Genomic DNA, 18,274 nt, shown 5'->3' with positions numbered 1-18,274 from the left:
GCAGTCGGCAGAGCATATGGTTATGAAGTGGGAGGTCACTAGTTCGAATACTGGTGGGGTTAAATGATTTTCCACCCGCCTGTCGTTCGAGCGCAATTCTTCTGACATTAGTCGTTTTATGTTTTTTGATTTCAAAATCTTTGTTTGCCAAAATAGCTATTACGCACTTTTGGTACAATGACAGCCGGGCAGCGTTAGAAAGGCTAGTTTTAGTCTCATCGTTTTCCATCTTTTTTCTGCATCTTTTAGGTTAGTCTCAGTAAAGTGAGAGTTTTTGTTTCAAGTGAGTTAGAATGTAGTCTTCATTGTTGTTCTATCATTTAAATAATGGTTTAATGGCTTTGGTACTACGAGTTTCCAAAACTTTAGTTGTGGACATTTTCAAATTTTTTTGCTGAGGTTGCTTTTTGATGTCCAGTCCGATTAATACCCTAATGAAACATTAATGACAAATCACATCACGTTGAAAGAACGCTCAATTGATTACATCTATTGTTTTTAGTTATTAGATTGATTTTTTAGGCTTCGACACCGTTTTCTCTCAAAATTTGTTTGACTCTTTGGTTTTTGCCTGTATTTCTTTTTTTTGTTGTCGCATGTCATTGTGGATAATGACAGTTCTCAATTGCGTCGTGTGTAGGCAAAATGGGGCCTATTAATGATTTCTGTTAGTAGCTAATTTTTTCGTGACTTAGATTTTAATTGTTTTCAATAAGGATAAACGTATTTTTTTATCTTCGCCTTTTGTTTTTCTTTTTTATTATTCCCTATAGAGACAGATGCCATATCTTCTGGTAAAATGAGAATCATTGAATGTATTTTTGAATGTTTTCTGTCTGTTCCTCATTTGGTAGACAATTAACTCAAAAATGTATTTGAGTGGGATCGGAACATTATGTGCGATCGTACCTTACCGAGCCGTCTTTTATCTGTTTTCGAATTTTTTGTGCTCAATCCTGATCGTAAAGTGAAATAGTAAAATTCTTCACCCCTAATCGGGCACTATAAAGTCTCGTTTGAAATTATTAAAATCTAGAGACTTCCTTGACCCTCTCTTAGGACGTCGTATTTTTCTTACTTTGAAATTAATGTTTCTTATTTTAATAATGATTTTAGAAAAAAGCCTTTATACTTCAACCCTACTCTTGGACGCCAATTTTGTCGGTTATACTATTTGGGTACGAATTTCTTTTTGCGATCAATGACGTCCTCGAGTTATGCAGTTGTAATTTCTTTTCAAATTAAGGGCCGAGCAATTGATTCTTAACAACGTGGGACATTAAATTAGGGCATTTGGTTTCCCCTAATTAATTGACACTTATTTTTGATTTTGCCTTGTCCAAATTATCTTAAAAAATAAGGCTTCATGCAGTCAAATGGCTCGGCCTTCTTAGAGCTCAGCGGTTGTCATAATCAAACTTGTCAACTAACAGCATTTTTTGTTTTCTCAATTAACCAATTAAGCAGTCTAAAAGCAACACGTCCCGGAGACCCTGTTGCTTGTCTGAAAGTCATTCTTCGATAGTTGGTTACGTTTAATTTCATTTGCTTTGAAGAAATGACATGTTTTCAAGCCGTTTGTTCGAATGATTGATTTCATATCAATTCTTGATCAATCACTTGGTGATTTATCAATCTTGATTTTTTCGGTTATTTGTTAATTTATAATGAGAAGTGTTTGCTCTTTTTGTGGTGAAACTGAAGCTAATTTTTACTCTTGTGAAACTTGTTCTAACTCGGAAGGGAGCGCAAACGAGAGAATTGCTCTGTGATTTGTGTAGGACACCATATCGGAGGAAGCCACCAAGTCTTAACTTTGAAAGCCAAGAACCCCTACTTTGTCAGCAACATCAGAATCAGTATTGCCTCGTGCGACGTCACGTTTTGCTCAAAATCTATTGGCGATCTCCCGAAGCTTAAAATTGGAGTCATTGAGGAAAGCCATCGAGACTAAGAAAGGGGTGTTTGAAACGTTGACTAAATTGCAATCGTTATAAAAATCATTCCGAGAGAAAGAAGATTCAATTTCTAGTAAAAACAAGGCGCCAAACTGAACAGGTTTACCTTACAGAAATTTTTTAGAACGAGACAGAAAAACTGAAGCATGTAGGATCAAAACGGATTTGCGAAAATTTGAGTTCAATTTGAGAAGGAAGAGAAAGACGTCACCGGTATTATTAATACTGTGTCGAGGCTTCAGTCCATTTCGGAGGAGTTACTAACTCTTACTGGTTCTCATCTCGTTAATGATTTCAACTATTAAACTTGTTAGTGATTTCAACTGCTGCTGAGTACTGCGTTAAGTTTTCAAGTAGGCTTTCAAATGGGAACTAAATTTTCAAATTGGAAAGCTGTTGTCCCCGAGCCACGTCATTTCAAGGGGAAGTAATTGTATTAACTATGGCCTTCCTTTTCAACAGGAAAGGCTCAAATTACACAACCGAAAGTTGCCAGTTGAATGAAATTGAGTATGGTGAAGTGGGAGACTTGGATTTGAAGGGAAGGTCAAGTTGTTCTTCGCAATCTGTGTAACTTTTACTTGTTCTTTATTATTATTTTTATGCTCTTCTTCAGTGTGTAAAATTGATTTTACTAAGTCGAATGTTGGCACAAAAATAGCGTTTGATTTGTCATCTTTCGAATGACTGCTATATATGTGCAATTTTTGAGGTCAGTTTGTAAGTCATTTTGTTGAGTTTTTTTTCTGAATCTTTTTGACTTTTATTTTCTTTTGAAATAGATAGAAAGCGATGATAAAATGGATGAATTTTGGATTAATTCTTGTTTTCTAGTTGATTTCACTGTCTTGCCTCTTTTTTCTCCTTAATTGGACATTATTTATAGTTTGTTTGGTAATTTGAGCTTGAAGCGGTTTATTAAATGCTTACACAGATTATTTCTGAGCAAAGTAAGAACAAAAATTTTCTATCTATTCTTCATTTTGTAGAAAATTTGAGTTCAATGAAAAATGAAGAATAAGACGTCACTGATTTAATAATACTGTGTTGAGGCTTCAGTCCGACTGGCAGGAGTTACTAACTCTTACTTGTTCTCATCTCGTTAATGATATCAACTGTTCAACTTGATTATAGAGAATTGTGTCAAAATTGTGACCAGTTATTAGCTGCTAAGTACTGCATTAAGTCATCAACTTGGGTTTTTGCTGATGAGATATTTGATAAAATGGGAAAGAAAATCGACCTCATATTGAAGTCGGTGGTTGTAGAAAATGGGAAAACTGTTGTCTCCGAGCCACGTCAATTATAGGGGAAGTAATTGTATAAAATATGGTTTCCTTTTCAACAGGAAAGGCTCAAAATACACACGCTAAAGTTGTCAGTTGATTGAAGTTGCGTATGGAGAAGTGGGAGAACTTGGATTTGAAGGGAAGGTCAAGTTCTTTGCAATCAATGCAAACTTTTATTTGTGTTTTTATTATTTTTACGCTCTCTTCTTCAGTGTGTAGAATTGATTTTACTAAGTCGAGTGTTGGCAGAAATTTAGCGCTTGCTTTGTCATCTTTCGAATGCCTGCTATATCTGTACAATTTTTGAGGTCAATTTATTAGTCATTTTGTTGAGTTTTTCTCTGAATCTTGTCTTTTTTATCTTTTAAAATAGATAGAAAGCGATGAAAAAGAGTTCTGGATTAATGATTGGTTTCAATTTGATTTCACTGTGTCTTGCGTCTTAGTCTCCTTAATTGGACATTATTTATAATTTGTTTGGTAATTTGAGCTCGAAGCGGTTTATTAATTGCTTACACAGATTATTTCTGAGCAAAGTTTGAACGAAAATTTTCTCTTCTTCATTTAGTAGACAATTATGTAGGAATCGTAGTTGAGCGGGGTCCGAACATTATGTGTGAACTCACATTTCTGAATCCCCTTGGTATGATTAATTGCTTTGAAATGAAGTTTGTAGCAATTACATTAGTCCTGCTATGCAATTTTGTATGCAGTTTTGTCCTCAGAAATTTCCGCCCCACCTCACTTCACCCGTAACCCCGCAAACTGGCTCCCACCCGCCTTACCCCCATGCTCATCCCTACCCCCCTCAATTAAGCTAAAGCTAGCCTCCCTAAGCCACAGCTACTGCTCGGCGGTTGTTTGAGAGCGATTCGCCTGATGTTTGTCGGTTATTTTTGGTTACTGTTGTTCAGAGCGAAACCAGCCAAGAAGCCAACAGCTGAGGATGACGACGAAGAAGACGACGATGATGATGAGGATGAAGACGATGAAGAGGAGATGGCTGAGTTCAAGAAGTACAGTCAGAAACCCACTCCCCATCCCAGTGCTGAGAAGAGGAAGCGAATCTTTGATGACGTAGACAAGGATGACGAAGACGATGAGGAGGGCGATGAAGATGATGATGATGAGGTTGCAGATGACGATGATGAAGATGAAGACGACGAAGACGAAGAAGAAGGAGGGTTCAAGTCAAATAACGGCTTTAGAGGCCGAGGTCAGTAAATTTTACTTATTTTGTCAATCCTTTTCCAAGCTCTAAATATGAATATGAGTTGTCATATTAAGGAGCTGTTATTTGCCTTTTTCTTAGTTATAACGACTCACAGAGAAGTTCTTGTTCGTTACGCAGTTTCGGATATTTAGGCGAAAGCAATTTTTGCTGACATTAGGTGAATTTCAGTCGAAAAATTAAAAAAAAAACCAGTTGGAAGTTTTCCTTGAAAATCCACTTGATACCGTGACACAGTCGGCAGCTTCAACAACTATGATTTAGGCGCTCTCTTTTTTTATAATACATAGAATTTCATTTGTATTGGGGAGCTGTCGTTTTAATTGCTCTCAAACGAAGCTTGTAGCAATTATATTAGTCCTGTGGTCTTTTTAATAGTCGCACAGCGATAGCTGGGGCTATTATTGGCCTTCTCTTGGTTTTTTACAATTCAAAGAATTTGAATTGTATTGGGGCGCTGTCTTTTTTTACGACTCGAAGAGGAGTATTGGAGAAGTCCTTTTTTTTAATCAATTTTATTGGAGTGATTTTTGAAACGGGAAATGAAACGCGTGAAAAAATTTGGAGTGATTTTGGCGCTGAACAAAAGTGAAGAGCGGAACGAAAAGAGAGAGGTTTTTGTTCATACCGCTGTTTTTGAGAGAGCGAGAAATTGATGTGTGAAAAATTTTTCTCTAAGCGAGCGAAATTTTTTTGTTCACGTGCGGCATTTTAAAGCAGTTTTTTCATTTATTTTGGTTAAGAGGTTTGGTTATGATTTTGTTTTAATTTTAGGCTGGTTTCGATAGTGGTTTGAGGGTTTCTGGAAATTCATATGAATTTAATGATAATTCGGAGGTTTTTATTGTATTTTGCTGATTTTCGGGCTAATTTTTGCGTTTTTTTGACGATTATTTTGTTCTACTGGCTCAAATGGGTATTGAAGAAACCCCTTCTACTTGAGAAAATTTATGATAACAATTGGTTGCAGTTTTGTGGGTAAGAATCGTTTTTTTGTTGAGAAATATGACAAAAAATTGGCGAAAATTGGAACTATTTTTAATTTTTTGCGGTTTTTCTTTTTTCCTGTTTTTAGCTAAGTTTTTTTTGCCTATTATGACTTACCTATTGTTTTGCGATCATCTGGATACTCTATTGGCTGAAGGGAATTTTTTGTGGATTTATATGTTTTTCGAAATATTGAAAAATTTAGTAATTTTTCCAGTTTTTTCAGTGAAAATTTTTTTAGGAGCTTTTTTTCCTTAATTTAGCCTAGAGTATTTTTTCAAAATTCGCATAAGTGGTTTTTTAAGTACTAGTTGTTTTGATGAAGTTATTTTCGGCAGAGATAGTTCTTTCGGGATCTCAATTTATAACAAAATTTGATCAGATTTTTTATCATATTTTAACAGATTTGGTTTTATTGTTTATACTTTTTTGTTTCATGACTTTGTTTCAAGATAATCATAAATTAGTGAAAGCACGTTTTGTTTGATGAGTCGTTGGATGGCGTTTAAATGGATTTTCACTTCGAGTCGTTTCCGGAATTCTTCCGGCTATGTTTTTTTTTAAGATCTGTTCACACATTTTCATGATTTTTGAAGTCAAATTGGAGTAGTGATTTTGGTCACGCCGAAACAGGAAGTGGAGCGAAAAAGCGATTGGTTTTGCGGCGTGAAATTTTTTCGCTCTAAATTTAAAGTAGAGTGAGAAAACGGTGTTTGAACAAAAATTCGCTTTCTCGCTAGTGGATTTTTTGTTCACATGCGGCAATTTCACTTTGATTTTTACTGTTTTTTCGATTTTTTGGATTGGATTTTTTTCTAAATGGTTTTCCCAATCCGTTCATAGTCCGTTCTAGGTCTAGTTTTCTTTTTAGTCTATGAAAATTCTTTGAATTGTACGTCAGGACTTGTCCGGCTATGTTTTTTATTTCGTCATGATTTTTGTTACGACCCTAAAACGTCACAGCCACTTTTTGTTCATTCGTTCATGCAATTTTGAACAGAATTGCATGTGTGACGTCATTTTTCGCTCTTAGTGGAGCGAGTTTTTTTTGTTCATGCGCGTGATTAAGTTTTTGGTCACACTTGACTTACCTCACTCTCAAAATGACTTCCTCACTTTGAAATTGACTTTTATTTACTTTAATTCAAAGAGATCAGGTCAAATGGGTGTGTGTCACTCTAAATGAAGGTTATTTGAGATCAGCTAATAGAGGCAGCAATAACTTCTTATACAGATTTTAAATCAAAATATAACAGATCAGCCTTCAGATATCAGATATCAAAATATAACAGATGTCGAAAGGAAAGAGCCCAAACAAAGGCACCAGTAATGGCAGATCTACCTGAAGAACGATTAGTCGCATCAACAGTATTTTCGAATGTGGGCGTAGACTATTTCGGACCATTCACAATAAAGATTGGTCGAAGAAACGAAAAGCATTGGTGCTGTCTATTGACATGCCTTACTGTACGTGAGGTACATATAGAGATTGTACCAAAACTAAACACTGATAGTTGTCTGAACGCAATTATGAGATTCATTGCACGAAGAGGCAAACCGGTCAAAATGATTAGCGATAACGGGACAAACTTCGTTGGAGCTGAAAAAGAACTGGCAGAGTATATAGCAGCATGGAACAAGGTGCGAATTGAAGAACATCTGATTCAACAAGGTATCAGATGGAAGTTCAACCCACCTGCAGCACCACACTTTGGAGGAGTGTGGGAAAGACTGGTTAGGAGTTGCAAGAAGGCAATGTACGCCGTGCTGGGCAATCGATCAGTCACGGAGGATGTTCTGTCAACCACGATGTGTCTTGTTGAACAGATGCTGAATGCTAGACCGCTGACACAAGTCAGTTCTGATGCTACCGATTTAGAAGCTATTACTCCAAACCATTTCCTACTTGGCAACAAGAACCTTTGTTTACCGTATCTATCAGGTGCAGAGCAATTTGTTGATCATAGAAAGCTCTTCCGACAAACACAAGCTTACGCAGACCTCATCTGGGACAGATTTCGTAAAGAGAACTTGCCAACGTTGAACAGTCGTAAGAAATGGCAGACCACAACGGACAGAAGTCTTCAGCAGGGTGATCTTGTGTGGTTAGTGGAAGACAGTGACAAACGTGGATATTACAATCTGGGTCGAATAACCGAAACATTTGAAGGTTCCGACGGAGTGATTCGATCAGCGACAATTCGAACGAAAGATGGATACTACAAGAGACCAGTAGTGAAGCTCGCTCCAGTGCTATCAATGGACGAAGATGTTTTCACGAAGGAAAACAGGGCCGGCGATGTTGAAGCTGAGCTCGCTAAGCTTGCGTAGGCGGGAAAATAGAAACAAAACACTTTCTGTTGTCCTAGTCATTTAATAATAGTTATAGTTCTAGTTACAGTTTGTCACGTTTGTCACGAAAAAAGAGAAAAGGGGAAAATAACAAAAAGCAACACACGGAACTCAACGTAGTAGCCGCAGAAAACGGCTGAAATTATAACTCAGCAAAATATTGCAAAACAAATTGTCTTGAGCAGTAAATAACGTGTTACTGTGCTTTGAACTAGAAATATTCCTGAGCAGTAAATTGTTACTGTGTCTTGTATTCAAAATATTATTCTTGAGCAGTAAATTTTGTTACTGTGTCTTTTATCAACGAATTTTTGGAGCTGAAATTCAACTGTTACAACCCCAACTTCTGGTATTCTCAACTTGTGAGTACAAACAGCAAAAGCCAACTTAGGTTTAAATTGAAATATTTTTGCACAAACAGGTCTTAGACATATATCTTTGTCTTCGATTTGTTTTTTCTATCGGATTGAACTGGTATACATAGAGATCCCGTATTGTGTGATCTGTAGCAACCCAGTTCAAATTGATAGTTGAAAAAACTAAGATCAGCGAATAGTTACGAACTAAAATAGTTAATGCAACGGTAAGTACAGCAGAGCGGATATACAGTTACAAAAGCGAACTGCATAAACGAAGTATCCGGACAGATTTTGTAACCACTCAGAACGAACTGGGCGGTGTAAAACTTTCTTTGTGAAACACAAGGAGAGCAGCCGTTTCATTTGGTCCGCCGACCCGGACAGTGGAATAAACTGCTGTCCAACCCAACAGTCGAAGTGACGAAGTCATCGACGAACGAGAACAAAACTCAGCGAGCATTTCAACAACGCAAAGCCAATTAGGCAAACCAAATAGGAACGTTGAAAAGCAAAACTCAATTAAAGCAAACAAATAAAGGAGCTGTAGAGATTCAAGCTGCAGTCCCAAAGTACACAAGAAGTGACTCCGTCACAGAGTCAAAGCGTTTTGGATCGACAGATCAACAACTTGCGAAACAACTGGATTGAGAAACAGGAAGAAGGTTTTGAGCTCATTGAGAATCGAGATCGACCAAGCAAGCTCAAGACTCTTTATCAGCAGATACTGCAATTGGACGACAGCACTCAAAAACTCGTGAATAAGAAAGCTGAGACTCTCCGAGACCCAGATATTTCTTTAAAACGCAAACTTGAGACAGAAAAATACTTTCAATATTTGAACGCAGAGTGGTTACCGTATATCCACGGAGAGACAAACATGTCAAGCCAGCAAAGCCAGTCAACTCTTCATGCCAATGAAGAGCAACCGCCTGCGAATAATGTGCATCAGTTAGAACAAAACGTTGGAATTCCAGAGTTTAACCAAAACCATAGTAACACAAGCAATGCAACGACGAATACGGTTACACGGACAATCAACCAGGATACAGAAAACGCTTCGGAAGCATCTTCAGTGAAACGTCGGGTTGAAGAACGAATGAAAGAATTTGAAATTGAATTTGAAGCAAAGTTGCAAATCGAACGAGCACAATTTGATCCAAAGAGGTTGGATCTAGAAATGCAAATGAAAGAACTAGAGATGCAACATCAGCTTCGGGAAAAAGAGCGAGACCTAGAGCGCCAATTGCAAAAAACAGCATTGGAGAAAGATGACTTCCGTTCTCAATCGACTAAAGCGCGTGACAAGTCACCTTTCAATTGGACCCCAAAAGGGAGAGATGTCTCGGAGTGGGCGAATTCGATGAACGACACGCGAACGCCAATTCGACCAAGAGCTCGCTTTGACGTCAGCCCTGAACAGAATAAGCAGAGGCCTTACCCATGGTACCCAAACTCTCGCGAACGCTCAGTAAGTGTTGAAGGGCGGGATATATCGCCGATAGCTGGAAGGCACTACAACACTGGACATTCAAGCAGTAGTTTACCAAAATTGAGGTTGAACAATTTTGATGGAAACCCACTGGAGTGGCCTGAGTGGTCTAGCATGTTCATAGCAACAGTAGATAAACGCAAGATTCCCGACTCAGAAAAAATGAGCCATTTGAAGACTCTGCTAACAGGCAAACCAAAATCTGCAATCTCGGGAATGGGCTATTCTGGACAGTTTTATAGTGCTGCCTGGAACATTTTAGAAAGAAAATTTGGAAGACCGGATGTAATTATAGATGCGCAGCTCGAGAGCCTACGAAATGCTAATCAAGCAAAGCCTCATGATTCAACCAGCCTGATTAATTTTTCTGTTATTATATCTAACCTCGTGAACGTGCTTAAAGAATACAAACATATTGGTGATTTGCAATCAAGTTCGACATTGTACATGGCAGTTGATAAGCTACCACAAGTTCTTAAAGAAAAATGGTGGTTCTACGTCGGTGACAAAGACGAGGACTGGCCTGATCTAATCATGTTTGAAAAATGGCTATCACGAATGGCATTCGTGCATGAAGGGTTTTCAGCGTTTAAAGGGGAACGCAAAGAAGACAGACGCAACACAAATAGAGAAAAACGAATCTCGAAGACATCGAACTTCAGTGCAAGTTCAAACCTGCAAGAAACCAAGCAATCGCAAAGCGATCAGTGTCCATTATCCGATGGCACTCATAAAATTTGGAACTGTCCGTCATTCAAAAACATGAGTGTGAATGATCGATACGTGGCAGTGAGGAAAGAACGCTTATGTTGTGGATGTCTGGGGAAAGGGCATGCAATCAAAGATTGTAAAGTCCACCCGTGCGGTATAAATGGATGTACCAAAAAGCACAACAGACTGCTACACTCAGAAAACCAAATGGACGAGGGTAGTCACGCAGTTAACGTAAGCGCAGCAACAATCAACCAGAGTAACCAAGTTACTAGTTTTCTTCAAATAATTCCGGTATCGGTTCAGAGTGGTGGTAACAGGTTGACTACCTACGCTTTCCGCGATAGTGGTTCAACAGTATCGTTTATCGATCAAAGCGTTAAAGAACAACTACAAGCTAAAGGCACGGACGTTACCTTAAACATAGCTGGCATACATGGGACGCAAGATTTGAGGACAGAGAAGGTTCCTATCACAATAAAGGGACTACATTCAAGGGTGCATTCAATTGAAGCGTTTGCACACCCATCAATCTTGTTGGGAAACACAACATATGACTACAAGGAACTGAAGAACTAGTTCAGACACCTGAATGTTCTCACTAACAGAACATTCAACCTGATTGAAGTAGGCATCATACTTGGACAAGATGCCTACGATATTCAACGTCCATTGGACTATAAGATTGGAACACGAAGTGAGCCTTTCGCCGTGTTAACAGAATTAGGATGGGTAGTCAGTGGTCCCATGACAGGCAAGAAAAGTCAAAGTGTTTGTCATTTTGCCTTCACAGAAGATGTGAAAGTGGCAGAAAATATCCAATCATGGTGGGACATAGAAACTTATGCTTCCAAAATAAATGTTGTAAGTCAATCAAAGAAAGAGCAACATGCTCAAGTTTCTAGAGAGCACTACAAAGTTTACAGGCGAGCGGTACGAAGTGGGCATGCTCTGGAATGAACCAGAACCCAGTCTTCCAAACAACTACGGCTCAGCCCTTGGTCAGCTCTACTCACTGGAACGAAGCTTCCAACGAGACCCAAATTTAGAAGAATTGTACCAACAGTCAATTAATACAGATGTTGAAAAGGGATTTGTGAAGATCCTTGGTAAATCGGAAGTCAAAAGCACTTTCGAAAAGGAATGGTATTTGCCACACCATCCAGTACTAAACCCCAACCAACCGGGTAAAGTTCGCCGTGTTTGCAACGCTGCAGCAAAATACAAGGATGTATGCCTAAATGACAAGTTGTTAGCCGGACACGATTTGCTACACGGGTTGATCGGAACAATATTCAGATTTCGAGAAGGACCAATTGCCCTAACCGCAGATATTGAATCAATGTTTCTTCAAGTGCAAGTTCCTGATCGGGATAAAAGCTGCTTGAGATTCCTGTGGTGACCAACAATTAACGAACCTGTGCAAATTTACGAGTATCAGCGTCATGTTTTCGGAGCAAAGAGTTCACCAACATGTGCCAACTACGCTCTGAAGCGAGTAGCGCTCGATAACGAAGAAGAGTTCCCAATTGCAGCAAAAACAATCCAAAACGACTTCTACATGGACGATTTCATCAAGTCAATCGAAACACCTGAAGAAGCAATCAAGGTTTTCAAACAACTGCAACCCCTTCTCTCAAAACATGGATTTGAACTGAAGAAGTGGATCACCAACAGCGACGTGGTAACCAACGCAATCCCAGAGGACTTAAGATCAATCAACAAAACAAAGCATGTTGAAGTAGAACCCAGCCAGGAAGGGTCATCGGTGCTTGGGCTTCAGTGGACGATTACCGATGATAGTCTACAGGTTTGTAGGGGTACAAGCAAAGAAGTTGAGACCCCAATCACCCAAAGGAAGATCTTATCTCTAGTTTCTTCAGTGTTTGATCCTCTTGGACTGTTTGCACCTTTCAGTGTCCATATGAGACGACTCCTGAAGAGAATCTGGAGCAAAAATGGACAACATTGGGTCAACTCAGTTGAACCTAACGAAGAAGAAGAGTTTCTGAAGTGGAAGGCGCAGCTTCCAGAAGTAGCAGAAACCAGCATTGATAGAAGATACTTCAGCACAGCCAAGGACAAATGGGAACTTCATGTGTTTGCCGACGCATCTGAAGACACAATGTGCGCTGTGGCATACCTACGTTCAAAGCCCAAAGAATACTCAGCAGACTTAGCATTTGTAATCGGAAAGTGCCGAGTCGCACCGATGCGACACCTTTCCATACCACGCTTGGAACTACAAGCAGCAGTGATGGCGGTGAGACTTAAAGAACAGATAGTGAAGGAACACGAATTGAAGATTCAGAGTTGCAACTTTTGGTCAGACTCCACTACTGTTCTGCAATGGTTTCATAGCTCCCACCGTAAGCAACAGGTGTTTGTTGCAAACAGAGTGGCTGAGATTTTGGACACAACTAATGTTTCACAGTGGAATCATTTGAGTGGTATTAACAATCCAGCTGACATCGGGACACGAGCGGTCAATGTTGACGAAGAGAAGTGAATGGCTCACTGGGCCGGCCTGGTTGAAGCAACGAGAGAACGAATGGCCTGAACAGTTGAATTAAACATTCGCTTCAGACGAACAAAACGACGAAATGGTCTTCTCAGCAAAGGTTGAAGAGAAGAAGCCGATGATTCAGTGGGAACGATTTAGCAGTTTCAATCGACTAGTAAAGACAATGACATACGTACAGCGCGTATTTATAAAACACAAACCGGCAACATAAACACTAAGTGTTGAAGAAAGAGAGGGTGCACAAGCAAGCATCTTCAGACTACTGCAGCGAGAACAGTTTACTGAAGAGATGAAATGTCTCAAAGCTGAAAAGGAAATTCCAAAAAACAGCAAAATCTTCCAGTTTTCACCATTCCTTGACCAGCCAGGACTTATTCGTGCCCAGGGCAGAATAGGTAAAAGTCAATTGAACTTCGAAACCAAGCATCCAATACTATTACATTGGAAGCACCATGTAGTTGAATTATTCTTGCAAAATTAACATAAGAATAATCATCACAAAGGTACTGAACATGTCAGAAACATAGTTCAGCAGAAATTCTGGATCCTAGGCATACGAAATGCTTTGAGATCGATGAAAAACAAATGCATTAGATGTCGAAAGGGAAGAGCCCAAACAAAGGCACCAGTAATGGCAGATCTACCTGAAGAACGATTAGTCGCATCAACAGTATTTTCGAATGTGGGCGTAGACTATTTCGGACCATTCACAGTAAAGATTGGTCGAAGAAACGAAAAGCGTTGGTGCTGTCTATTGACATGCCTTACTGTACGTGCGGTACATATAGAGATTGTACCAAAACTAAACACTGATAGTTGTCTGAACGCAATTATGAGATTCATTGCACGAAGAGGCAAACCGGTCAAAATGATTAGCGATAACGGGACAAACTTCGTTGGAGCTGAAAAAGAACTGGCAGAGTATATAGCAGCATGGAACAAGGTGCGAATTGAAGAACATCTGATTCAACAAGGTGTCAGATGGAAGTTCAACCCACCTGCAGCACCACACTTTGGAGGAGTGTGGGAAAGACTGGTTAGGAGTTGCAAGAAGGCAATTTACGCAGTGCTGGGCAATCGATCAGTCACGGAGGATGTTCTGTCAACCACGATGTGTCTTGTTGAACAGATGCTGAATGCTAGACCGCTGACACAAGTCAGTTCTGATGCTACCGATTTAGAAGCTATTACTCCAAACCATTTCCTACTTGGCAACAAGAACCTTTGTTTACCGTATCTATCAGGTGCAGAGCAATTTGTTGATCATAGAAAGCTCTTCCGACAAACACGAGCTTACGCAGACCTCATCTGGGACAGATTCCATAAAGAGTACTTGCCAACGTTGAACAGTCGTAAGAAATGGCAGACCACAACGGACAGAGGTCTTCAGCAGGGTGATCTTGTGTGGTTAGTGGAAGACAGTGACAAACGTGGATATTACGATCTGGGTCGAATAACCGAAACATTTGAAGGTTCCGACGGAGTGATTCGATCAGCGACAATCCGAACGAAAGATGGATACTACAAGAGGCCAGTAGTGAAGCTCGCTCCAGTGCTATCAATGGACGAAGATGTTTTCACGAAGGAAAACAGGGCCGGCGATGTTGAAGCTGAATTCGCTAAGCTTGCGTAGGCGGGAAAATAGAAACAAAACACTTTCTGTTGTCCTAGTCATTTAATAATAGTTATAGTTCTAGTTCTAGTTACAGTTTGTCACGTGAGAAAAAAGAGAAAAGGGGAAAATAACAAAAAGCAACACACAGAACTCAACGTAGTAGCCGCAGAAAACGGCTGAAATTATAACTCAGCAAAATATTGCAAAACAAATTGTCTTGAGCAGTAAATAACGTGTTACTGTGCTTTGAACTAGAAATATTCCTGAGCAGTAAATTGTTACTGTGCCTTGTATTCAAAATATTATTCTTGAGCAGTAAATTTTGTTACTGTGTCTTTTATCAACGAATTTTTGGAGCTGAAATTCAACTGTTACAACCCCAACTTCTGGTATTCTCAACTTATGAGTACAAACAGCAAAAGCCAACTTAGGTTTAAATTGAAATATTTTTGCACAAACAGGTCTTAGACATATATCTTTGTCTTCGATTTGTTTTTTCTATCGGATTGAACTGGTATACATAAAGAGATCCCGTATTGTGTGATCTGTAGCAACCCAGTTCAAATTGATAGTTGAAAAAACTAAGATCAGCGAATAGTTACGAACTAAAATAGTTAATGCAACGGTAAGTACAGCAGAGCGGATATACAGTTACAAAAGCGAACTGCATAAACGAAGTATCCGGACAGATTTTGTAACCACTCAGAACGAACTGGGCGGTGTAAAACTTTCTTTGTGAAACACAAGGAGAGCAGCCGTTACACAGGTAAAGCCCAGAGGGCATTAAGTGGCTGATAAACTCTTTAAAAACTTTACTACTCTCCAAGTATGCGATGAACGAAACTGTTTTGAGGAAACAATTTCATGGATTGAAGGGCGGTTTTTAATCTACCCCCCCCCCCCCCCAGTCATCAACCCAATAATTCCACGTTCACCCTCTTCTACTTGGCTCTTTAAATCCATGGCGGATCTTTTATCGGGCTGGTGTCTTTTATTTTTACGTTATTTGTAAAGTTTACTTGCATGCGCTATTTTTTTGCTTTTTGCCTATAATTTGAAGTGACCAAAGTTTTGATCTGTGACCACGCTTAATTAATCTGTTTTTCGGCTTTCCGCTGAAGTGTTTCTGGAGACTACAGCGGTTCCAAAATTTCCAATTATTGAACTGCCGTTCAGTTTGTTATTAATTGCTCTCGAATGAAGTTTTTGTAAACCTGATTGTCTTTTTAGGCGAAATGTTTGCGCGATCTTTTTTTAATTTTTGATGATTTTTTCGCTCTCTAGTTTCTTCGCTCTTGTCTTCTTGATTTTTGAGTGATCTAAACTCAGTGATTAAGACTGCTATGAAAATAAAAGCTGCTGTAATTGAGGAGATTTCAAAGCCATTACTGCTGAGTTGTGAAGAATGGCACCTGGAGTCCGTGGGTTCGAACTCCTCCTTTTTTTTTGGGGGGGGGGGGGGGGGGTGGTTTGCACCCCCACTGAATTAAATTGCCGCACCTGCCATTCGAGAGGAATTCCTCTGCCGTTAGTCCGTTTTTTTAAAAAAAATTGACTAACCATTAGCTGAAATATTTTAAATTTGTCTTACTTTCGGAGCTAATTGTCGCGATTCGATAATTTACTGTTATTGAATTCATTTTCATGTTAGATATTTTTAACGAAGAAATTAAATGATCGGATTCTCGTTTGGTTCAAATTGGATTCTATCTCGGGTGAATGTTCCATAAGAATTGTGAATTGTGAGCAGTCAATGCGGAGTAAACGACTATTTATTCTTGCAAATCGTTTTTTTTGCACATCGTGATGTTGATTTAGATTTTTTTTCAGAAAAACTTCAAATTTTGATTTTGCTGGGTTTCTTGGCTTTGGGTTTATTGGAATAATACTTGTGATCTTTTGTGAGTCTGCGTTTGTGGAGATAATTTGGTAACTCGATCGTTTTTTTTTTCGGGTCTCTTTTTCCTAGTTTTGATCATATCTGATAACTTTGCAAAAGTATTGTTGAAATTATTTGTAGCCCAATTTCTCCATTGCTTGTTAAAATAATTCAGTTTCTTTTCCGATTATTGTTTCTGTGTTTTCTAGTGGTTTTTCGTTCACATGCTTACTCATAGTCCGTTGTTGGTCTAGTTTTTTTTTAGTCAATGAAAACTCTTTGAATTGTACGTTAGGACTTGTACCTTTATGTTTTTTATTTCGTCGGTGGAGTAAATGGTTTTCAGGTCATTAATTAATGCAATTCTATGAATTGTATTTCAGGGCTTGTCCTGCTATGTTTTTTTGTTTCGTCGTCAGGATTTTTGTTACGACCATATGACGTCACAACCACTTCAAATCTGCTTTTCGTTCATGCAATTTCAACTGAAGTGCGTGCTGCGTGCATGACGTCTTTTTTGCTCTGATTGGAGCGAGTTTTTTCTCATTTGCTTGATTAAGTTTTTGGTCACTCGTGACTTACCTCAATCTCAAAGATGACTTCCTGACTTTGAAATTGACTTTTATTTACTTTAATTCAAAGAGATAAGATCAAGTGAATTTGTGCCACTCTAAATGAAGGTTATTTGAGAGCAGCTAATAGAGGCAGCAATAACTTATACAGATTCTCAATCAAAATTTAACATCTTGGCCTTCAATGAAAAGACCAATTTTTTGGGCTGTCTTTACTGGTTTTTGTGAGACTGCAGATCTACGAAGTTATTGCGTGTATTTTCTGGCAATCTGTCAGCTATCTTTTATTTGGTTTTTTTTGCTAAATTTTGCTATTTCTCTGAGTCCAACCCTGAACGGTGCTCATTTAATAATATGCTTCAATAACTTTTTGTTTAATGCTTTTTAACAGAAAAGTTTTTGTTGCCACTACAAATTGAAAAACTTTCAGATTCAATAATAATTTCGCTTTCATTTCTTTTTAAATTCATTTCTTCAGGCCCTTATGTTTTAAATCTTTGCGAACAACGAAATAATTGCTTGCTGAACTAAAATGAATTGGACTGGTTGTTTTTTTGGTTTCAGGTGTTTTTTTTCTAAGAAATGCCGACACTTGAAGTCTTTCTGGCTTTTCCGCTTTTTTCATTCCGTGAATATGTTTGTTATGATTGTTTGTTCACTATTTGTCGCCGTATCCTTTTCATCATTATACCGTTCAGCTAGGTGAATTTTGGTACGTGAAGTCATTTTTGCTCTCAATTGAATAGTTTTTGGCTATTGATGACTTGCCTTACTCTCAAAAATTAATTTTAATAACAATAAGGGCTTAGTGGCAAATGACACAAGTTGTAAAGGGTAAGGGGGTATGTCCGAAAAATAATTCATGCTTCAGACAAACTTTTGGCCCATAAATCAATTACGCGTTTCAATTTAACTTTTCCCATCAATTTTAAAATGCATTGTTACGAAGCTAGACTCTGCTAAGCAAACTAACAGCAGTCGTGTCAACAATTTTTGACCGTGCCAATCAATGGTTCTTTCATGGCGTAAGCAGCCCTAAATATGTTTTCAACTATTTCAGCTACGTTTTAATTATTGGATACCTTACACCTCATTCATGTTATGTGCAGTTACTCTAGCTGATGGTTGAACTACCCAGGTCGAGTTGTCCAGACCAAAGTGCCTTCTGATTAGACCATCCTCGAGCGCGCATACATGCTTACGGTGCGCTCGAATTACATGGTCTGGAAAAGACTTCGAGCGCATTTTAGTCTGGACAATGGCCTGGAATTTGTCTGATCAGAGGTCACTTTGGTCTGGTGACGGTCT

General features: G+C 38.7%; 1 protein-coding gene across 1 annotated transcript in view; it reads left to right on the top strand.

The window, feature by feature from the left end:
- LOC142343278 (uncharacterized) overlaps window positions 1-18,274 on the top strand; it is a 42,359-nt gene that overhangs the window by 12,389 nt on the left and 11,696 nt on the right. Inside the window, exon 6 of the mRNA XM_075395069.1 lies at window positions 4,162-4,463. Within this exon, the coding sequence (XP_075251184.1) occupies window positions 4,162-4,463 (302 nt within the window). The remainder of the gene's footprint in view (window positions 1-4,161; window positions 4,464-18,274) is intronic.

This window comes from Convolutriloba macropyga, chromosome 7 (genome assembly GCF_964194025.1).
Source record: "Convolutriloba macropyga chromosome 7, txConMacr16.3, whole genome shotgun sequence".
Classification (NCBI taxonomy): Eukaryota; Metazoa; Xenacoelomorpha; order Acoela; family Convolutidae; genus Convolutriloba; species Convolutriloba macropyga.
The sequence above is the reverse complement of the archived record's forward strand: the minus strand, read 5'-3'. Positions and strand labels throughout refer to the sequence as shown.